At 43.6% G+C, this 24,033-nt stretch overlaps 1 protein-coding gene across 1 annotated transcript in view; it reads left to right on the top strand.

The window, feature by feature from the left end:
• Positions 1–2,031: 2,031 nt before the first annotated feature.
• LOC137374409 (ribose-phosphate pyrophosphokinase 2) overlaps positions 2,032–24,033 on the top strand; it is a 51,532-nt gene continuing 29,530 nt past the window's right edge. The window contains exons 1-2 of the mRNA XM_068040473.1: positions 2,032–2,312; positions 18,005–18,188. Coding sequence (XP_067896574.1) covers positions 2,191–2,312; positions 18,005–18,188 — 306 coding nt within the window. The 5' untranslated portion in view covers positions 2,032–2,190. The remainder of the gene's footprint in view (positions 2,313–18,004; positions 18,189–24,033) is intronic.

Below are 24,033 nucleotides of genomic sequence, written 5' to 3'. Positions count from 1 at the left end.
ATGATATACATTTCGCTGCCTAGGAGGGTGATGGAAGTGGAGACAGTGAGTGATTTCAAAGGGAATCATGGGCACTTGAGAGAAATAAACTTGTAGGGCTACGGGGATAGAGCAGGGGAATGGAGTGCTCTCCAGAGAACCAGCATGGACTTGATGGGCCGAATAGTCTCCTTCTGTGCCAGAACGACTCTGTGACTTCGCAGTGTGATGTTTTAGGCATGTGATAAAAAAAAAATAAGGATTGTGTTAATGAACATTAATTTCAACTTTGTTTCTTCTGCTGGTGGTGATGTTTATTAATTTTAATTGAACTGAAAAGCATGCTTGTCCCCACATCCCTATTACCAGGGTGCCCAAGCTGTGCTCAATGACCTAATGCAGCCGGTCAGTCCTATCAACTTGGCCCATGAATCCCTGACAATTGAGTCCCATTTGTAGTTATATGAAAAGTGCTTCTTTGTGCATTCTTACTGTATAGATGAAATAGCAAAACACCAGGTGAAGGAGCGGGGCGGTGGCCCCTCGATGATTGTCAGGAGGAGAGGTGGATTGGGGCACGGGCCAGGCGGCCCCTCACCTTGATTGATAGGAGGAGGGGGCGGGGGTATGGGAAGGGCTATGCTCTGATTGGCATGGACAGTTAGGAGGAGGGGCAGGTCAGGGCTGCGTCAGACTGACAGATGTGGTGGGGCATGGCTCTTGTGTTTGAGTGGAGGCGGTGAGACCTCAACTGATTGGCAGGAGGAAGGGGCGGGGCATGAGCCCACTCCTTCTGATCTGACCCCTTGCCGTGTATTCACGATACCCTCTGACCTTCCCCTCTCTGACGCTGAACGTTCTGTACTCAGCAAAGGAATCAATTTTATCCTCTTATGTCCCCACCTCAATGTATTTCGCGCTCGGCGTGATATTGAGCTCTTCTTCTGTCGCCTCCGCCTCCGGGCTCATTTCTTTGACCAGGAGTCCTCCCCCCGACTAGCAGACCCATTCACCCGCTTTCAGCATTCTCCCTCCACCTGGACCCCTTCCTCTGGCTGATTACCCACTCTTGATCTTTTCATTGAAAACTGTCGGCGAGACATCAGCTGTCACAATTTCTCTGCCCCCTCACTCAATCTAACCTGTCTCCCTCTGAACTTGCTACACTCCGTTCTCTCAAGTCTAATCCTGACATTGTGATCAAGCCTGCAGAAAAGGGTGGTGCTGTTGTTGTCTGGCGTACTGACCCCTACCTTGCAGAGGATGAGCGCAAACTCTTAGACACTTCTTCCTTCCTCCCCCTAGACCATGACGTCACCACCGAACAATTAGGCATGCTACAGCCTGATAGACTGAACATTGAGTTCAATAATTTCACAGCATGATGGCCCCTCCTTTATATTTTCAGTTATTTTTTCTTTTTATTTTAGTTTGTTTCATCATTCACTTTTCTTACCATGTGTCTACCCACTTTTTTTTCCATGTTTGTGCTTTGGGCCAGGGCTGTTCATTTTTCTGTCCATTAACATCCTCTCTGCACTAACATTTTGTCTTTCAACACACCATTAACATACTGTTTGCCTTTGCTCCATGACCTTCTGGTCAGTTATTCTGTGTGACCCTGTCCTATCAACACCTCTTTTGTTATCTCTTGCCCCACCCCCACTTCATTTGCTTAAAACCTATTACATTTCTAACCTTTGCCAGTTCTGATGGAGGGTCACTGACCTGAAACGTTAACTCTGCTTCTATCTTCACAGATGCTGCCAGACCTGCTGAGTATTTCCAGCGTTTCTTGTTTTTATTTCAGATATCCGGCATCTGCAGTGTTTTGCTTTAATTACATGAGCCCTGTTATCGTTTACTGGAGGGGTGGGGCGGGGGCTGCGTCCTGATTGACAGGAAGAGGGGCGGGGCTGCGTCCTGATTGACAGGAGGAGGGGCGGGGCTGCGTCCTGATTGACAGGAGGAGGGGCGGGGCTGCGTCCTGATTGACAGGAAGAGGGGCGGGGCTGCGTCCTGATTGACAGGGAGAGGATGGGCCTAGTCCTGTGATTGATGGGAGCGCATGGGGGTGTGTTGGTTGTTATCAGTTCTACTATCGGCGCGGTTGTGGGAGATAGTGGGCGGGAGCGGCTGAGAGTGGAGAAGCAGTAGGAGGAGGAGGAAGTGGTAGACAGACAAGCAAGTGTCTCACTCACCGCCGTTGCAATGCCGAACATCGTGTTGTTCAGCGGCAGCTCGCACCAGGACCTGGCGCAGAGAGTGGCGGACAGGCTCGGCCTAGAGCTGGGCAAAGTGGTGACCAAGAAGTTCAGCAACCAGGAGACGTGGTGAGTCGGGGCCCGGGAGGGGGCGGTCAGGGTCAGCCGGGCCGCGCCGCGCCGCGCCCTGCGGACTCGCACTTGATCTAGTCCGGCCTCTTCTCGGGCAGCAGGGGTTCTTGAGGCGGATCCAGCCTCCCTGGACACGGGGGAAGGAGGTTAAACTGGTGCCACGCTGTTATTTATCTGTGGCCAGGCGGGGGATGGGACTTGAGTTTTGGTGTCTGTCACACACAAAGCTTTCAGACCTGATGCATCTTATATCGCTCTTAATTACCAGTCATTAATCCTACACTATTATTACCATGTGGACATTGCTCTATATTTTCATGTATTGGTCAGGGGTGAAGGGTTTAAAGGCAAGTAACCAGTGCCCTTCCTTTGTGTCCTGGTAGGACTGTCCATTTGTCATACTGCCAGCCCTCTCGCCAGCAGCTTGAGAGTTTGTGTGTTCTTTAACTGGCTGGTGAACAGTTGGGCCAATGCTGGTCGTTTATTTCAGCCCTGAAGATAAGGATGCTACCGTTCGCCTTGGTGCTAGAGTTATACAGCACAGAAACAGGCCCATCGTGTCTGTGCCAGCCATCAAGCACCTATCTATTCTAATCCCATTTTCCCGAACTTGGCCCATAACCTTGTATGCTGTGGCGTTTCAAGTGCCCATCCAAATACTACTTAATCGGTGTGAGGGTTCCTGCCTCTACCAGTCTTTCAGGCAGTGTGTTAAGTTAAGAAGAGGTAGCTAGGGTCCTGTCTCTGATAGCCCAGCTAGAAGTGCACATTGTGTCTGTTTGCAGAGCACGTTATTGGGATATGTTTTTGGAATAACTTGAATGATGATCGAGGCTCATAAATGGGTACCTGAACACTTTGCCTCTCCATCTCCTTTAAGACCCTACTTAAAATGCACCTCTTTGACAAAGCTTGCAGTCACCCCTCCTAATTTCTCATCTATTGTCTTGGCATCCATTTTTGTATGATCACACTTTTGTGAAGAGCCTTGAGATATTTTCTATGTTAAAGGTGCTATGTAATTGGAAGCTGTTTTGTAAGACTTGTATATGCACCAACTGAAGTTTAAGGTTGGAGATGGGATTTAATCTGCCCATTATGGCCAAGATGGGCCTGTAAACCAAGAACAAAGTAGTTGTAGAAGATACCCCTGTAGGTAGAATTGAAAGGGGCTTGTTTGTTCAAGCAGTGCTTAGATTGGCTGGTTGACCCAACTGGTTGGGAAATAGGTCATTTTCATTACAGGATTAATATTTCTAATGCAGCATGATGGAATTAATATTTGAAATGCCGCATAAATTATTTCTTTATCCGAACAGTTATAATTCTCATTTTGGGAAGAATGGTGTCCTGCTGGAGCTCCAATTTGTCTGAGGAAAGTTATTTGTGCCATTTAGTACAACAGTATCTGACTTTGAAGTTGGACCAGTGGTTTTCTAAGCTTACTGGTTCTGGAAGAATAACTTGTTCTCTCGTCTGCACTTAGAAAACAAGGTTTAATGATTCAAGGGATCTATATGTAAAGGATTTGGGGATTGGTTACATTGGCCTTTGAGAAGCCTGTGCAGTTTAAAGATGATATTAATCAAACATTGCATAGTGATTTGGAGGCAAATGTTCAGGATATTGGAGAATTCCTAATCAAGTGGGAACCTGTTACAATGTTCCTGTTACCTGATGGTACTGTTTTGATGAAGAACAGGGAATTTTTTTCTTCCTAGCGTTACTGGTTACAATCAAGTTGATGTTTGAGGGACATTGCTGTGTGCAAATTGGCTGCTACATTATTTACATTATAACAGTGACAATATGTCAGAAGTACTTCATTGATTCTAAAGCACTTTGGAAAATCCTCAAGTCAGTCATTTATGGTGCAGAAGGAGGCCATTTGGTCCATCAAGTACATGCTGGCTCTCCATGGAGCCATCCAGTCAGTCCCCCTTAGAACTGCAAGTTTATTTCATGAAGGAGGCTATGTAAATGCAAATCTCTGTCCTTCTTTCACATGCTCATTTTGCTAAAAACTGTGAGGAGGATATTGATAGATTTCAAGAGGATTTGGACAGCCTGGTGGAATGGGCTGACACGTGGCAGAGAAATGTGAAATATTGCATTTTGGTAAGAAGAACAAAGAGAGGCGAAATAAAGGGTACAGTTCTACTTGGGGTTCTGGAACAGAAACACCTGGGAATAAATCTGCACAAATTGTTGAAGTTGGCAGGGCAGGTTAAGAAAATGGTTAAAAAGGCATATGGGATCCTGGGCTTTATGAATAGAGGCATAGAGTATAAAAGCAAGGAAATTATGATGAACCTTGATAAAACACTGGTGCAGTCTCACCTGGAATATTGTGTCCAATTCTGGGCACTGCACTTTAGCAAGGATGTGAAGGCTTTAGAGAGAGTGCAGAAAAGAGTTATGAGAATATTTGCAGGGATGAGAAACTTCAGTTATGTGGATAGATTGGAGAAGCCGGGTTATTCTCCTTAGAGAAGAGAAGATTTGGTAGAGGTGTTCAAAATCATGAGAGGTCTAGACAGAGTAGATAGAGATAAACTGTTCCCGTTGGCAGTAGAGTCAAAAACCAGAAGACGCAGATTTGAAGTGATCGGCAAAGAATCAAAGGCAACCTATAAAAACTTGATTCGCTGTTGTATTTTTTAAAAAAAGTCTTTATTGGTTTTCTTACTGGTTTCTGATGATTTTGAATAGAAGCTTAGCTGGATTTCTATTTTGTTGCTATGAAGGTGGATTAAGAAACTCATTATTCACTCTATAAGTAAAGATTTGTGGAGTTCTCTGCTTTTCAATGACTTTAAAAAAAAAATTGCTCTTGTGGCTGTTGATAGTGTGGTTTGTTAAGCAACAGACAATGCAGCCAGTGTTTGAGGCTGCAGGTCCCTTTAGTTTTGGAAGAACAGGTTAAGGCTTGTCTGGCATGGATTAAGTTGCTGTTGCTTTGGTCACTTTGTAAAATCACGTGGATTAGTGAGCTTTTCTAAAGCAGTATGTCAACATGAAAGGTAGCACTCTTTCAATATCATGAGGCAAACAATGATCTTAGCAAACAGTGACTTAGTATTAATCTAAAACAAAAATTTGACCTGTTTCTACAACTTAACACCTAGTATTTTTGTACGGTGTTTCTACCCAGTTCCTGTCTCAACCCAATATTTCATAAGCCCAAAATCAACCTGGGCTCAATTCCTTGAATTTAAATTTTCCTTTGAAAAATTCACTTTTGAAAACACTTGAGTAGAGTGAACTATTTATTTTGACCTTCAGCATCTCCATAAGTGTAAGCTTTGGGGAAGATCTGAGATTTTTCCAAAACTTCTGAATATTTCTTATAGCCATATTAATAGGGTGGTGTGGGTATGACTGAGGAAGGTACCCTTAGCATCTTCTAAAAATCCCATTCATACATTGTAATATTTTTTCTATTGCTTTCCTTCGTGAATCTGTGTCTAGACTCTTGGCTGACATGACAACCCTTTGGAAATTTTAACATTGTCTAGGCTGCTGCCATCTTTGAAGACTTCCTGTTCGCTTTGCTCTCTGTATTTTCCAATGTGGTATTCATTAATTATTACCTTGCACTCCAACCCCCCCAGTTCACTGTCAGTGTTACGTTCAAATATTTATTTATTTATAGATACAGCACTGAAACAGGCCCTTCGGCCCACCGAGTCTGTGCCGACCAACAACCACCCATTTCCACTAACCCTGCAGTAATCCCATAATCCCTACTACCTACCTACACTAGGGGCAATTTACAATGGCCAATTTACCGATCACCCTGCAAGTCTTTGGCTGTGGGAGGAAACCGGAGCACCCGGCGAAAACCCACGCGGCCACAGGGAGAACTTGCAAACTCCGCACAGGCAGTACCCAGAATTGAACCTGGGTCCCTGGAGCTGTGAGGCTGCGGTGCTAACCACTGCGCCACTGTGCTGCCCCAATAGTGTTACAAAATGGCTGCTTTCTTAAAGCACACTGCATTAACGATTATGTAGTTTAAAAAAAAGTTTTCAAGCAAAGCTCGAGCAAACCATTTTATCGAAGTTTGTTTTGTTATCAGTAACAAAGTATGATACTTTGAGGTTTGATGTGTGATGAATATGTGCTATTATCAGAAGTTTTATATAGAAGACACTAGATCTTTCATGGCATTGATATAGCACCTTTCACAATCTCAGGATGTCTGAAAGTGCTGTTGTAATTTAGAGAAAGGTGAGAGCCAATTTGTGCACAGCCAGGTCCCACAAACTTCAATAATAGAAATGATCAGATCAATTTTAATGTTAATTCAGGGGTAAATATTGGCCAGGACTCGGGGAGAACCTCTTTGCTCTATTCCAGCCACCAGATAGCAGATGGGGCCTCAGTTTAACGTTTTATCTAACAAGTTGGAGTTTATGGTGAATGGGGCATCGGTGAGAAGGAAATTGCAGAAATCAAGACCACAGGAGTGTGGTCCTGTAAACAAAGTGTAAATAAAGTTTCCGGAGAATTGATAGTGAGGTCAGATTGTTGATGGACAGTTTTGCAGAGATGGAAGAAGGTAGTCTTAACAATGTATAGGATGTGGGGTTTGAAGAGTCTAAAGCAGATGGGGTCAAGGATAGATAAACTCTTGAGATTGCCCCAGTGGGAGGTGATACCATTGTTAATGGATTTGCTGCATTTAGACAGGAAGGAGTGGAAACATGCCAGAGCAGCATCGCCTAGCTGGATAGAAAAAGATGGGGAGGGGGGGGGGAAGATAGTATGCTCGAATACTGCAGTGGGTGAAAAGGACAAGTAAGGTAACACAGTCACACAGCATGCCATGTATGACAGATCGGGATGCTGTCTGTGCTCTGAGCAGGATGGAAGCTGGACTGAAGGGATTCCAAGTCCTTGTCCTCCAGATGATGCGTTGGAGGAAGATTTAGTTGATGACAGTAAGACAAGATAGTGCTTAAAGTAGTCTTAAATCTGAATATGAATGACTATGCATGATGTATTTGGATTTTAAAATGCTTAGTTGTTCCATGACCTTACAGAACACAGCAGCATTGGGAAATACTTCTTTTGGTTCCCTGGATGTCCAAAAAACAGCACCCCTGATGGTTTGCTGGGTAACTGCATCATGTGTTATGGTAATGATCATACCCCTGCAGTTCAATGTTATGTGTGTGAGATGCAATTGTGCTTAGTTGTGATGTCCCCCATAATTAAATTATTCACGTGAAGAGTAGCCACTTTATGAAGTGGCATGAGTTAGAGTCACTGAGAGAAAAAAAGAGCTGGATAGTAAAGGGCATGTACAATGCAGGGAATGGGATATTTATTACCTGATTGGGGAAGTCTTTCATAATTTTTAGGTTGGCCTCAATCTTTCTTGTGAATCGATGGTCTGTCACTTGTCTCACATGTACGAGAAGTGCGACAATGAAAAAATACAAACTCAAACTGAAGAATTATAAAAACTGACTCTACCTTTTTTTAAAAATTGACAATGCTGCAAAAGATTGTGTGTGTATTCAAACATTGCCACACTGTCTGTTTAGAGCAAAGGATGCCTAACTAGGTTGAAAGGTGTCAATTACACCTTTCCTGAAACATGACTGAATTGAATGGGTTCTACTGAAACATCATAAATGGATTATTCTCATCCTGGGCTATGTGTGATCACCATGGGAGAGAAACTACAGCGTCTCCTACTAGAATCTGATGTGACAAACTTTTACTTTAAAAAGGCAGCCCTCGAGATAGAGAGAGACACCCAGAAAGAAGCATCACCAAGAAGCTTGTCCAGCTAAGAGCTGGGGAGAAATTCCAGCAAGCCAGAAGAGGTGGCACCCTGCAACAGTGATTTGAAAGTGATTGTCTGTCTTCAAACCGAACTTTCCACCAAGAGAGAAACCTACAGACAGTTCAGGCTTGCAACCAATACGAACTTGACTTCCGAGAGAATTCAACAGGTTTACCCTAAACCCCGAAACCCTACCTCACTAGAAAACCACTTACTCCTTTTCCTCTCTGTCTCTCCTTGCGTGTGTGTGTGTGTGTGTACGCGAGTGATTGCATGAGTGGATGCGAATGTACAATTTTGGGAGAAGGAATATTAATAAATAATTAATCTTCTGCTTAAACCTACAAAAAAAACCTATCGCTATCTGTTTATTTGGCAAACTAAACACAGGGGTTAAATCCTATTAACAAAAACACTTGCTGTGGTCAGGAGGGAGTTGAACAGTAGGAATCATCCACAACCCTCACCATGTAGCCGTAACGCCTGTCAAATGTTCATATTCTGTGTAAGTAAATTGTAACTGTTATTTGGGTAACCCTTTTCATTCAGCTTTATGTTGGAGGCACAACTAAATGCTATAATTAAGTAATGGTGCTTAATTTGTACCCTTGACTGAATCTGGCTGGAGAGTAGTTACTGATCTTTGTTACTGGAGATGGGATGTAGTGGTGATGCCATGGAACTAGCAATGCAGAGGTCCAGGCTAATTCCATGGAGACACAGGTTCAGATTCCACGGCTGGCTGAATTTAAGTTCAATTCATGAAAAGAAAATCTGGAACGCTAGTGTCAATATGGTGCCATGAAACTATTGCCAATTGTTGTAAAAACCCATCTGATTCGCTAATGCCCTTTCGGAAAGAAACCTGCTGTTCTTACCTGGTCTGACTACATGCGACTCCAGCCCACAGCAATGTGGTTGACTCTTAACTTCCCTCTGAAATGGTAGGAGACGCGATGTTCTCAGTCCCAGGAGAAGGTCTTTACTTCATGAGCACATGGCTTTGTCTCTGACTTTGATGGGCGTTTCAAATTCAAAAAGCCCCCAAGGTGCTCAGGTTAGTCATGTGACTAGCTCCTTATATGGAACAGTCTCTTCAACATCCTTTGGAAGTTCAAATCCAAAAGTTCCAGCCAGCTAGACATGTGACTAGAAGTGGTTTGACCATTTCTGTGTCTTGGAGAAACTTCTGAGTCCCCATTGTTTCAACATGTCTGGTACTATGTAAATGTCCTTCCAGTCCAGGTTTGCAATTTTTAAGTTTTAATGTTCATGTGGCGAAATAACGTATGCCTCAGTCTTGGTAGGTGGGGGTTTGCCTGACACCTCCACACCCAGTGGAATGAAATGCGATTTGAAGACAATGGTGCATTTCATTAGAGTTTGAGAGAAATATAAGATACAGAAAGAAACCATGCATTTTTCTCATTCATTTCCATTCATTCACCAGTCTTGAACTTCATTAAGATGGTTTGTTCTGGAGAGGTGGGGGGGCTAAGGCTGCTTCAATTTCTCCCTTTTTTTTTCTCCAGGAGGGGTAGTAGGGGGACGGGTCTATCGTGAACTCTCTGATTCCTGCAAAGACTTTTGGCTTCAGGGGATGGATGTTTCCCTTTTCCTCTGACTGTGGAGGAGGAGTCTCTGTTACTCTCCCCTTTGTTCTATGGGACACTCCTGCCTGCAGGTATTTGTGCAGACTTAACTGCATTCTCCAGTGACCCTTCGACTAGGTGAGGCATCACCCTCATGGTTTCTCTGCCCTCTAGAGGTCTCTCTTTGTCTCTGCAGGTTCCTGTAAATGATGTTAGCAACTCTGGTGGGGTGCTTCTAGAGTCTGCATTTACCTAGGAGGATGTGGGATCTAACCTTTCACATTTTTCTGGGTTGCTTGACCGTGTGGTAGGGGTTTTCATCCGGGATTCTTCCCAGACGTCCTTTAATCTGCCCTCTGGGTCACTTTGTCCCTTTCTCTTTCTAAACCTTTGCCAGCCATATACCTGCCTGTCCCCTTTTGTTCTCGGCGGGGTCCCTTACAGGTCACCAACCCTCTGCTGGAGGGTCCTCCTAACAGGGCTTAGGGTGCAGGTTTCACTGTTGATTGGTGTTTCCCCTCAACCTGGCACATGTGGCAACTCCTGCAGTACTCCACCACATCTTTGTAGAGTTTTGGCCAGTCAAACTGCTGCCTTATGCGGGTTTTGGTCTTTCGTATACCGGCATGTACAGCCAGTGTAGTTTTGTGGATCCTTCTTAATATTTCTCCCCAGTACCTCTGTGGCACCACTAACTGGTGAACTACTGTCCACTCCTGGCTCTCAGGTCTGTGAGGAGAACTCTATTTCCTCATTCTTTATAAAGTAGCAGTCAGGGACTCCCTCTGCTTCACTTTCAGATTGGGCAGCCTGTGCTAACCCTTGCAATACTGGGTTGGCTCGTTGAGCCTCACCTAGGGAAAATCCATTTAATTAATTCCCTGGGTCTCCTATCTTTCTAAAGAAAGTCTTGGACAGGCAGACCTCATGGTCATTTGCCTGCAGCGTCAATGCAGTCTCCTCCGGGGGAGCTGGTTTGATCAGGGCCTGAACCACTACACATTCAGGGACTCTGCAGGAGACAGTCTCCTGCCACCACTCTGTCTCTCTGATCTCCTGCAGTCTGACTTTCAATACTGGGAGGGCTACCACCTTCACCCCTGCCGGATCATTACCTAGGAGCAGATCAACCCCGCCCACATGCAAACTAGGGATAATCCCTACGGTCCCGAAACTAGGTCGCACTTCAGATGCACCCAGTGTACAGGTACAGACGTGCACAGCCTTCCAATACCATTTTGGTGTTCACTGCCTCTGGGGTAAAAGGGATCTGGTGGCCTCTGTGTCCCTGAGAATCACTATGAGCTTGCTTGCCCCACTCGAGAGATATGGTGTTACTTTCCCTTTCAGATACAAAACCCTGATAACCTTCAGGAATCCTATTAACTTTTCCTGCACTGGCCTTAGTAAACTTCCTGCATTGCACCCTTACTCCAGCCAAAGCCACAGCCAGTTCCGTGTTTTCCGTCAGGCCCTCGTCTTCACTGAGCAGGTGTGCCCTGATTAACCCTACTGGTTTCTGCTTTAGTTTCCAGCAGTCAGCTTTTAAATGCCCTGCCTTGTTACAGTGGAAGTACACAGGTCTCTGGGTCTCACTTGCTCGCAGTACCTTCCTTTCTGGCTGGATGAGTGCCCCCTGTGTCTCCTGCTTGCCTTTCTCTTCCAGGACAACCTGGGCTTCTATCACCTTCCCACCCTTTGTCCTTTTCGGATTTGTGGGGGTGATCAGGAAAGGTTCTCCCTGGGAAACCGACTTATAAATTGAAACAAACTCATTGGCGGCTCTCTGAACCCACTGCTCCTCGACATGAGTTTTTATTGAGAATGGGAGAGAGCTTTTAAATTCCTCTAACAGGATTACTTCTCTGAGAGTCTCATAACTGAGCTGTATTTTTAAAGCCCTCATCCACTGGTCAAAAGCCAGCTGCTTCTTTCAAACTCCAGATAGGTTTGATTGGCTTGCTTTTTGAGTGTTCTAAACTTCTGGCGGTCGGCTTTGGGTACTAATTCATATGCCCCGAGGCTAGTATTTTTGGTCAGTTCATAGTTTGATGAACTCTCATCTGGCAGCGAGGAATAGACCTCATGGGCTTTACCAGTTAGTTTGTTTTGCAGTGAAAGAAACCAGGTCTCAGCTGGCCATTTTAGCTACCTTGCCAGTTTCTTGAAAGACACGAAAAACGCTTCCACATCTTCTTCATTGTACTCAAGCCTGAATTGTGATCCTCCATATTGGCCATGCATTCTCTAGGGTGACTCTGTCGCCCCCTAGCTAACTCAGGCCGCTTTAACTCTCTTCACATTCTTTACGGAATATTCTCATTCATTCATTCATTCATTCTCTCTCTCTCTCTCTCTCTCTCTCTCTCTCTCTCTCTCTCTCTCTCTCTCTCTCTCTCTCTCTCTCTCTCTCTCTCTCTTTCCTTCTCCTGTCTTTGTGTTTCTTCACCTTCCATTTGGAAGGATCTTGCTTTCTCCCTCTCCTACCTCCCCCTCTCTTTTTCCTGTCTCTCTCTTACTCTTTCTCTTTCCTTGTCTTCTAATTCATGTTTTTTTTTTCCATTGTATCTTTGCTAGCAGTACCCTGTCTGGATCTTCTAACACTGCTTCTGCTTCTTCAGATTCAAGCTAAAAATGGCTGGCCACTAGCCTTAGAAGTTCAGACTTCCCAGCCTTGCCACGTACAGTGATCCCACACTGCTCGGCCATTTTGCTTAACTCCTCCATTGACAGTTTTTAACTTATCGCAAGTTACTTCACCCTGGCTTGGAGAGCTACTCGCTTCAGTTGCAGACATGTTAGTATACAATCACACACAACCACAAGAAAACCTGTATTGATTTGCTCTTTTTGATTGAGAACAATTTGGCTTCCCACTTCAATTTAACTCGTTTGTCTGTGGGTAACAGTCTGGACGCTAGCACCCAATTTCTGTTATGACCAGGTGAGCAATGTGTCCAGGGGTCTCTTGCTGTCTTCACTTGGTCTTATTGTAACAGGGTTTAATTTTAAACACGCAGTGTTTTGAGCTCCCCCTTTGTGAATCATTGTTCTCAACTTTCCAATTATAAGGCAAATAGATGAACACAAACAGGCTTTATTTAGTTTAAAGCAGAAAGAGGAAATTTATTAAAATCTTAAACTTAAACTCTAATACGGTTCACACCTACAGATATGTGACGCACTCACGCTAGCATGCACACATGATATGAACATGCAGATAGGAATAGAAAAGAACGGAAGAAAAGATAAGTAGAACAGTTTGTGGCAATATCTTGTTACTGTTTCTCGAGCTCGCTGTAGGCCTTGATTGAAGCTATGGTCTGGCAAATCGTTGGGGCCCAGTAATCTCTCAAAACTTTGTTCACGTGGCAAACCCTTCTCTCTTTGAGTTTTACACGTTTTCACGAGATTCAGTTCTGTGGAAAGAGGTGAAGCAGGCAGACAGACAGGAGAGGAGATGTTCTCAGTCCTAGGAGAAGGTCTTTACTTTAGCTCTGACTTCGTTGGGAGTTTCAAATTCAAAAAGCTCCCAGGGTTCTCAGCGGGTTAGTCATGTGGCTAGTTCCTTATATGGAACAGTCTCTTCAACATCCTTTGTTTATTTATTGAGAGATACAGCACTGAAACAGGCCCTTCGGCCCACTGAGTCTTTGCCGACCAACAACCACCCATTTATACTAACCCTACAGTAATCCCATATTCCTTATCACCTCCCTACACAAGGGGCAATTTACAATGACCAATTTACCTATCACCTGCAAGTCTTTTGGATGTGGGAGGAAACCGGAGCACCCGGCGAAAACCCACGCAGACAGGGAGTCTGCACAGGCAGTACCCAGAATCGAACTCGGGTCCCTGGAGCTGTGAGGCTGTGGTGCTAACCACTGTGCCACTGTGAAGCTCAAATCCAAAAGCTCCAGCCAGCTAGGCATGTGACTAGAACTGGTTTGACCATTTCTGTGTATTGGAGAAACTGCTGAGTCCCCATTGTTTCAACATTGTCTGGCACTATGTAAATGTCCTTCCAGTCCAGGTTTGCAGTTTTTAAGTTTTAAAGTTCATGTGACGAAATAACGTGTGCCTCAGTCTTGGTAGGTGGGGGTTTGCCTGAGAATATCTATCTCAAGTTGTTGATACTAACAGATCTTGGCGTTAAGGCAACAGTGCTGATAAATCCTCTCCAAACCTCTAACTCCGCGCAATGCAAACATGATGATTGTGAATAAGAAGCATAAATAGGGCAGAATTGCCGAGGCTTTGAAAATTTCGTCGCCAAGCTTGGTGGCTGTGTGTGTTAGAAAGGTTGCGGTTTGTGTATCTCTGCTATTTGTGATTGAACTTGCCTGTACCTTATGTGGTCCAGATTCTGCTATGCAGTGGGCTGCCTGCACGTTTTTGTTTGGCTATGAATTATATTGAGATTAGGACCAATAAATGAATTTCTGTGCATGCCCTAAAGGCTATTTTGTTCAGAGCTTGGTTAGAATGAATGAATCCTAGACCATATGAAGTTAATTAGTGGTTGGCTAAATTGAAGCATGCAAAAAGGAACCCTCTGACCCAATACTAATTTTGAGATTGTTTTACTTGCTATGATATAATTCAACAACATATAATTAAACTCTCGCTTTGTGGTTTTGGGATGAGCTATGAAATTTCACCAAAAGAAGATGTTGAGTGCTAAGTTGATCTGGTTTCTCCAGCTTGTGGCAGCCAGTTATGGGGTTTTTTTGGTGTTGTTTAAAATAAACTTTCCAGTTTATTCAATACAAAAGAGGCAAAAGTCCATGGTGGAAATGTTCAAATGTTCCCTTCTAGAATAATCTAGATCTGATAACTTGACTTCCTGCAGCACGCACGTTTCTTTTTAGTTTTATCTTCATATTATCTTAGTTTCCTCAGTGATTCTATTATAAGGCAAGAACAGTTTATGTTCTCTGCTTTGAGCATTAATTTTGAAGCTTGGATTTAAAGCTGCCTCGGTTGTCAGATTATGATCATGGTCAGTGGTTTGCAATTTCACATAATCACATAATGAAAATGGAATGTGACTTAGTCGTCATAAACCAGCGATTGTCAGAGTGCAGAATAGGCCGGCTCAAACTAGTACTGAAGATAGCTGGTCCAGGATAGTTGAGAAGTATGTAGAGCGGTAAATCTCAATTAATCTCATTACCTACCTCATGCTGTGGGGAGAAAAAAATAATTTAATATCATGCCCAAACAAGAGCAGCAGATTCCTTGGTCCTGTTTGTCACAACCGAGTTTAATTGGCAAGTCTCCATTTGGTTAAAAAATACGCTTCAGCAGTGCTGAAGTTCGTCCTGGGATGGTAGTTTTTGTGGGTGATGCTTTGCTATTTCGACAGAACATTGGTTTTATTAGAGATGGTGCTGCATCAAGCATGTCATCAGTTGGGACATTGGGTGAGTGTTTGTGTTTCAGTGCCAGGGAACACTTGTCCACATAATCTAGTCATGTCTCTGGATCCAGCCTTACTGGATGAGCTTGTCTGAGCTTGCTAGGCCTGCCCGCTGGAGAGGCTAATAGAACTCCCACTATCTGCAAGATGCATCCCCAGTAAGATAAACACGATTGACATAAATGTCAAGTACATTTCAATCAAAACAAGTGGTATTAGGTCTCTACCTAGAACTGGGAAAATATTAGACACTTGCAACACAAAATGTTGTCTTCCCCATGATGGCACCACATCCGTGTGAGAGGCATTGCGCCAAACTGACATGATCAAAATCATGCAGGATCTCTTCCACTCTGTCCCTGAGCCTAAACAATGCCCAGAACCCAAGACCAAGCAAGCTGCTTCCCCCAACCCTGACCTACATTGCTGCCAGTGCAAGTGCAGTCATACTAAACTACCTGGATGTACTGTTGTGTTCTTCCCACAGGCAAAGTTCTGATAACTTCATAAACGTATGAATAGGAATGTACGCATAAATATATAACTACTTCAGAGCATTTGTGAATTGTACATATTGTTATGACTGAGGTGGGAGAAGTGCCCTGTCTTTTCGAGTTCCACTTCTCCACAGGTCACAACATATATTTTAAATGTTTACCCAGTTACTGATACAGACGATCATATACTCTGCTCTTTCTCCCAGAATAAAATACACCAACCAGGTTTCTTTAATAAACAAGAATTATCCAGTAACGAAACAAAACATTAACACACAGATTGAAATATGAAAGTTTCCGTTTTACCTTAGCCCCTCACACACACAGGAAAAAAAAATCTCTCTGCAGAGGTCTTTTACCAAAAAAGACAAAAAAGGAATACTTTGGCCAAATACTTGCTAATTCTTGAAGGAAAAAAAGAGAAGATATGGAAGGAAGTCAGCTGTCCCTTTTGGTCTGGCATCTGGGTATACGGAAATGAGTCACTGGGATCTTTTCAGAAGCATTTCGTTCTGGAGGTGTCGAGAAATAGTCTGGTAGGCTTTCCAGGAGAAATGTGGCATCAGGGATTTCAGTTATCACACTCTGGATTTGTAGGGTTTTTTCAAAGAGCGAGAAAGAGGAGCTGACTCACTGGATTTCTCTGGGTCTCTTGGAGAGGTGCAAGAAAGATGAGCTGGGTGTTTCTTTTTCAGCAGGCGACAGAACCAACTGCTTTTCAACACTGTCCACACCCCAACTGAACCAAAATAATATCTCCGAAGCGAAACCACCTTCTGACCCTCATAAATCTTTATATGTCACTTCTCTGTAAATATCCTCCGCAAATCACCAAGGTTTCTGTTTACTGACCTTAAGGCATGTGATATCCAGTAAAGGTTGTTTTCAAACAAGACCTCTCAGTGTCCTTTCAGTGAAATTGCAAGAAAAAGACAAAGTCCAGCATCGATATCTTCAGTCTTCCAAAATGAATCCAATTCTACACTTTAGATGAGTCCTCAAAAATATTTAATAAAAAATATAAGCACTTTCATAATATGTTGCAGAATGTGGAACTTGAATGTTTAAAAATCACCTCCCTGAGGGTGTAGTGATATTCCATTTATATTGTCTACAAGCTTTTTGTAAATGTTTTAGGCAAAATAGTTGAAGACTTAGCTTTGCACTGAGTGCGTTTTTGGCAACCTATCCCTCCTAAAGATGTTCATTTCTGACACTGGTTCCACACATGGCTGCACTGCAGGTGGATATTATTTGTACAAGAGCCTGGAGCATTAATTTTGGAGGACTATTAAACCACTGGGCATCGCAACTGAGCCCAATCCTGTCTTCACTCGAAGCTGTGTATGGCCAATACCTTTTGTTTAATTCTTTCCCGGGATGTGAGCGTCACTTGCCAGGCCAGCATTTATTGGCTATCCCTAATTATCCTTGAGAAGGTGGTGGTGAATCGCTGCAGTGTGGTGCAGGTACACCAACAGTACTGTTAGGAAGGGAGTTCCAGGATATTGGAATATTATTGTATAGTGATTGAGTATGGAAAGCCTGGCCATATTTATCCACCCTCTTTTCCCCCCACCCCCCACACTTTTCTTGGTTGAGACTAGGTGTATCATCTTACTTTACTTTTTTGACTCTACTTAACAAACTTTACAGATGTCAAGTGGCTTTCTATCTCTTAAAAAAAAAAATGTACGAACACTGCAGTCTGCATTGTGGAATAAAATAAATCATGTTATACTGATGGAGTGATGCAAAAGTCCTCAAATTCCATTTTTTGGTGTTTTGTAAAGCTGAGCAAGATTCCACTATAAATTAATATTTGATTTGGTGCTTGTTTGATGAATCCTGACCCATTGGAAATGTCTGAGGTTTTGCAGAAGTTCTAAATTTATTTATAAAATATATTAATATATAAAAACAATTTATTTATATTCCTGATTGTAGAATACTGGAAAACATTTTTGTCAATAGTTGTTGAAACTGGAGTCCTCCATTCAGAAGGGGTGAAAGTTAGTCATTTAGTTTTCTTTTTGCAGCAGTCTTAATTTTAAGCTGTGTTTTAAAGTGATTTTCAGCCCTGGTATGTAGCCACACTGAAAACGCTCCTTGCCCACGCAACATTCTGTAACATTCATAGAATCATACAGCACAGAGGGAGGCCATTCAGCCCATCATTGAGCATTAAATGCAGGTTACTTATCCTTGTCCAGATAGCAAGTCTGACTGGGTAGAATAAACATTTTAATTGTCAGTAGTTATGTAATAAGTTACCCTGTTTACAGGTCCTATTTGGAATCTGAATAGTGTTTTGAATGCATCTATATGTACAGAGTGTTGCAAAAATAATGACTTGCCTTTTTTTTGTTTTGCAGTGTGGAAATTGGGGAGAGTGTGCGAGGCGAAGATGTGTACATCATCCAAAGTGGATGTGGCGAAATTAATGATAACTTGATAGAGCTGTTGATCATGATTAATGCGTGCAAGTTTGCATCATCGTCTCGCGTCACTGCAGTTATTCCTTGTTTTCCCTATGCGAGACAAGACAAGAAGGACAAGGTAGTACTGAGCTTTCTGGCCATTTGTTTTTTCATCTTGTTGGATTAAGGGAGAGGTGAATGAAGAATGGTGAAGATAGTATGATTCATAGGACAGATATAGAGTAAAACATTAATATGGTCAGTTGGGGTTTTATTTATGGACCAAAATGGTTGTGTTGAAATATATGACTGAAGAAGTGTTACAGGGAGAAGTTTTGAGATTCTGTTAAGTATGTATGTTATGTTTTTCATCGTGTAATTATGAGATATGACAATGTTTAGATCACAAGATTCCTTTTTTAATTATGGAATATTCTACCATTGAGATTGTCTCTTCAGAACTGATTTTTTTTTTAAATTGTCATTTTAAAAAAAAAAGTTTCCAAAGGATTCTTTTGCATTCCCATTTAGCAGATGTTTCTGCTAACCAAATGGAGACATTTTTATATTAAAAGAGGATGGGTGAAACTTGTAGAATATTTTATTTTCACAATCTGTGTATTAAAAATCTTTGTAAGCTATGCCATTCATCTCGAGTCGACCCACAGCAATGTGGTTAACTCTCACATGCCCTCTGAAATGGCCTAGCAAGCCACTCCATTGTACCTAACCACTACGAAGTCAATGAAAAGGAATGAAACCAGACGGACCACCCGACATCGACCTAGGCACTGGAAACGACCACAGTAAACCCAGCCCTGTGGACTCTGCAAAGTCCTCCTTACGAACATCTGGGGGCTTGTGCCAAAGTTGGGAGAGCTATCCCACAGACTAGTCAAGCAACAGCCTGACACAGTCATACTCACGGAATCATACCTTACAGACAATGTCCCAGACACTGCCATCACCATCGCCGGGTATGTCCTGTCCCACCGGCAGGACAGACCCAGCAGAGGTGGTGGCAGTGGTATACAGTAGGGAGGGAGTTGCCCTGGGAGTGATAACCTCCTACTGATTACCACCTACTGCCCTCCCTGAGCTGATGACTCAGTACTCCTCGATGTTGAACACCACTTGGAGGAAGCACTGAGGGTGGCAAGGGCACAAAATGTACTCTGGGTGGGAGACTTCAATGTCCATCACCAAGAGTGGCACGGTAGCACCACAGCTGGCCGAGTCTCAAAGGACATAGCTGCTAGACTGGGTCTGCGGCTGGTGATGGGGGAACCAACACGAGGGAAAAACATAATTGACCTCGTCCTCACCAATCAGCCTGCCGCAGATGCTTCTGTCCATAACAGTATTGGTAGGAGTGACCACCGCACAGTCCTTGTGGAGACGAAGTCCCACCTTCACATTGAGGATACCGTCCATCGTGTTGTGTGGCACTATCACTGTGCTAAATGGGATAGATTTCGAACAGATCTAGCAATGCAAAACTGGGCATCCATGAGGCGCTGTGGGCCATCAGCAGCAGAAGAATTGTACTCAACCACAATGTGTAACCTCATGGCCTGGCATATCCCCCACTCTACCATTACCATCAAGCCAGGAGACCGACCCTGGTTCAATGAAGAGTGCAGGAGGGCATACCAGGAGCAGCATGAGGCATACCTCAAAATGAGGTGTCAACCTGGTGAAGCTACAACCCAGGACTACTTGCATGCCAAACTGCGTAAGCAGCATGCGATAGACAGAGCTAAGTGATCCCATAACCAATGGATCAGATCTAAGCTCCGCAGTCCTGCCACATTCAGCCATGAATGGTGGTGGACAGTTAAACAACTAACTGGAGGAGGTGGCTCCACAAATATCCCCATCCTCAATGATGGGGGAGCCCAGCAGATCAGTGTGAAAGATAAGGCTGAAGCATTTGCAACAATCTTCAGCAAGAAGTGCCGAGTTGATGATGCATCTCGGCCTCCTCCTGAAATCCACAGCATCACAGATGCCAGACTTCAGCCAATTCGATTCACTCCGCTTGATATCAAGAAACGACTGAAGGCACTGGATACTGCAAAAGCTATGGGCCCTGACAATATTCCGGCAATAATGCTGAAGACCTGTGCTCCAGAACTTGCTGCGCCCCTAGCCAAGCTGTTCCAGTACAGCTGCAACACTGGCATCTACCCTGCAAAGTGGAAAATTGCCCAGGTCTGTCCTGTACACAAAAAAACAGGACAAGTCCAACCCGGCCAATTACCGCCCCATCAGTCTACTCTCAATCATCAGTAAAGTGATGGAAGGTGTCATCAATAGTGCCATCAAACGGCACTTGCTTAGCAATAACCTGCTCGGTGATGCTCAATTTGGGTTCCACCAGGGTCACTCAGCTCCTGACCTCATTACAGCCTTGGTTCAAACATGGACAAAAGAGCTGAACTCAAGAGGTGAGGTGAGAGTCACTGCCCTTGACATCAAGGCAGCATTTGACCGAGTATGGCATCAAGGAGCCCTAGCAAAACTGAGGTCAATGGGAATCGGGGAAAACCCTCCGCTGACTGGAGTCATACCTAGCGCAAAGGAAGATGTTTGTGGTTGTTGGAGGTCAATCACCTGAGCTCCAGGACATCACTGCAGGAGTTCCTCAGGGTAGTGTCCTAGGCCCAACCATCTTCAGCTGCTTCATCAATGACCTTCCTTCAGTCATAAGGTCAGAAGTGGCGATGTTCGCTGATGATTGTACAAATGTTCAGCACCATTCGTGACTCCTCAGATACTGAAGCAGTCCATGTAGAAATGCAGCAAGACCTGGACAATATCCAGGCTTGGGCTGAGAAGTGGCAAGTAACATTCGCACCACACAAGTACCAGGCAATGACCATCTCCAACAAGAGAGAATCTAACCATCTCCCCTTGACATTCAATGGCATTACCATCGCTGAATCCCCCACTATCAACATCCTAGGGGCTACCATTGACCAGAAACTGAACTGGAGTAGCCATATAAACACCGTGGCTACAAGAGCAGGTCGGAGGCTAGGAATCCTGAGGCGAGTAACTCACCTCCTGACTCCCCAAAGCCTGTCCACCATCTACAAGGCACAAGTCAGGAGTGTGATGGAATACTCTCCCTTGCCTGGATGGGTGCAGCTCCAACAACACTCAAGAAGCTCAACACCATCCAGAACAAAGCAGCCCGTTTGATTGGCACCCCATCCACAAATATTCACTCTCACCACCACCAACGCACAGTGGCAGCAGTGTGTACCATCTACAAGATGCACTGCAGCAATGCGCCAAGGTTCCTTAGACAGCACCTTCCAAACCCGCGACCTCTACCAGCTGGAAGGACAAGGGCAGCAAATACATGGGAACACCACCACCTGCAAGTTCTCTTCCAAGTCACACACCATCCTGACTTGGAACTATATCGCTGTTCCTTCACTGTCGCTGGGTCAAAATCCTGAAACTCCCTTCCTAACAGCACTGTGGGTGCACCTACCCCAAATGGACTGCAGCGGTTCAAGAAGGCAGCTCACCACCACCTTCTCGAGGGCAATTAGGGATGGGCAATAAATGCTGTCCTGGCCAGCGACGCCCACATCCCATGATATGGGATCCTACATATCCACTAAGTCTGACGTAAAGTTTGCTTGAAGGATATTGACTTCAGGCAAATCTGTGATATTTGTTATGTCCTGTCAAAGCCCCCAATTAAAATATACGATTCTGATCGTGGTGGGAAAGACACATTGATGATTCAATCCCGTCGCTCCACAGATTGTCTAACATATCATTTAAAAACTTTCCAAATTAAAGAAAGACCCACCAAATTATACCATCTATTAACCCCCGAATGAGGCTAACCAAACCAGGTATCTTTAAATCAACAAATTAACTCTTTAATTAAAAGAACTAAATTCTTAAACACTATGAACACTTAAAAATAGAAAAATTAGTGTCCTTGCAAATTTACAGTCCAATGTTGTTCAAAGTCCTCGCAGAATGTTGTTCGAAGTTCAGCGAATTTCAACAATTACCGACTTGCAAACATATTCAACAGAATTAATCTGACTTTTTGAGGGATAAAAGATTGTCAGTCTAACTTCCCTTTCTTCAATTTAAATTACCAGAGATCTCTGTCTTGGCTTGACTTTTTAGAATTTTGAGAGCTAATAATTAAACAGACAAAAATCCTATTTCCTTCAGTTTAAATGGTTGAGAGCTCTTTTTCAGTGCTGACACCACAGCTGTCTGTGTGTTCAAACTGTCTTACTAACTGCCAGTTCAAAACTGAATTGAAACAAATGTATTTCATCAGGCTCACTCCCAGTGGCTGTTTCCATGCTATCGAGAATGCACCCTTTGAATTGCAGTCTCCAAATGGCTGTTTCAAAGGTAACGAAAATACACCTTATAACTCCTAAGGTTTGCCGGCTCTTAAAGGCAAACTGCATATTCCGGAAAAAAAGTACAGGACCATGACATATTACTGTTGCCTTCAGGGTATTTGGGCCATACCTCAAAAGGAAGTGGCTGAGTAAGGGAACTTCGCCACTGTTACTTGGGTCAGAAGGGCTATCAGAGTATACATCCTTTACATTTTAAATAGGATTCCCCAATTTTTAGGAGGATTGGTTTGAATTAAATAAGGAGCTATTTGCTTGGCTATGCATTCAAGAGTCAAGGAAGTGGTACCAATAAGGTAGGAAAGTAATCATTTGCATTGCCAAATTGTGGTGACTTCCTCTTGACTCACATTACTTATCTGTTTATCCTGTTCTTCTCTGCCCCACTATAGAAGAGAAATTTGTCTGCGATCACTTCTGATTTTTGGATGTGGTGTGCACATCGAGGGGACCAATTTCTGCGTGTTGCCTTGCATGCCAATCCCCCAGAATCTGATTTGGCAGCTGGCTTCCTTAATTATGCTAATTAGGAGTTTAACACCTAATTTCTGGTAGTATTTTGGACTCTGAATACTGCTTTAAAAGTTTTACACAAAGCAAGACCATGATTTCTTCACATAATTTCTACGCATTCTGATTGACCAAAAAATTTTCATATAAAATGTATTTTTCATCCGTAATAGGTGATATTTTAATCATACGAGAGAATAAAGTAAGAAATGTGGATAATACTAGCTGAATAAGTAGCATTTTGGTTTATTTAGTTAAATTTTGGCAGATTTGATGGAGGTATTCAAAATCCTGAGCAGTCGAGATGGGGAGAAAATGTTTCCATTGGCGAAAGAGTCGAGAACCAGAGCTAACCGAATTAAGATGAATGGCAAAAGAACAACAGCAACATGAGGAAAAACCTACCCGCAGTGAGAGGTTCATATCTGGAATGCACTGCCCAAGTGTGTGGTGGAGGCAGATTTAATTGTGGCTTTTAAAAAGGGAATTGGTTAAGCGGGGCTCTGGGGAAAGGGCTGGGGAGTGGGAATAGCGGAGTTGCTCTTGCAGATTGCCGGCACGGACATAAAGGGCCAAATGGATGCCTTCTGTGCTGTAACCATTGTCATGTTCACATGAAGTGCAGCGACGGAAAATACAGAACCCAAATTGAAGCGTTATTAAAAATTGACACTTTTTTTTTAAAAAAAAGTCGACAATATGCTGAAAAATGGCTGCCGAAGGTCAAATGACCAAGCCCTGTATATTCAAATGGTCTTACTGACTGTTGAGGACAAAAAGATACATCCCAAGCTGAGTGGTGTTAACTGCACCCATTCTGAACCCGTCAAGAGACATTTTTGAATTGATTGGGTTCTTCTGAAACAAAGATGATATGAAGCAGCCACATCCTGGTCTATTATTGGAGAGACTTTTACCTTAAAAAGTAGCTCTCTGGAGACACAGAGAAAATCAATCAAAACATCATCACAAAGGCCTGTCCAGCCGAGAGCTGAGTGATCCAGCAAAAGCCAAAGAAGGAGCCCTGCTGTGAATTCTACACTTCAACTTGCTGCAGCAGAG

Source organism: Heterodontus francisci, chromosome 10, assembly GCF_036365525.1.
Source record: "Heterodontus francisci isolate sHetFra1 chromosome 10, sHetFra1.hap1, whole genome shotgun sequence".
Classification (NCBI taxonomy): Eukaryota; Metazoa; Chordata; class Chondrichthyes; order Heterodontiformes; family Heterodontidae; genus Heterodontus; species Heterodontus francisci.
The sequence above is the reverse complement of the archived record's forward strand: the minus strand, read 5'-3'. Positions and strand labels throughout refer to the sequence as shown.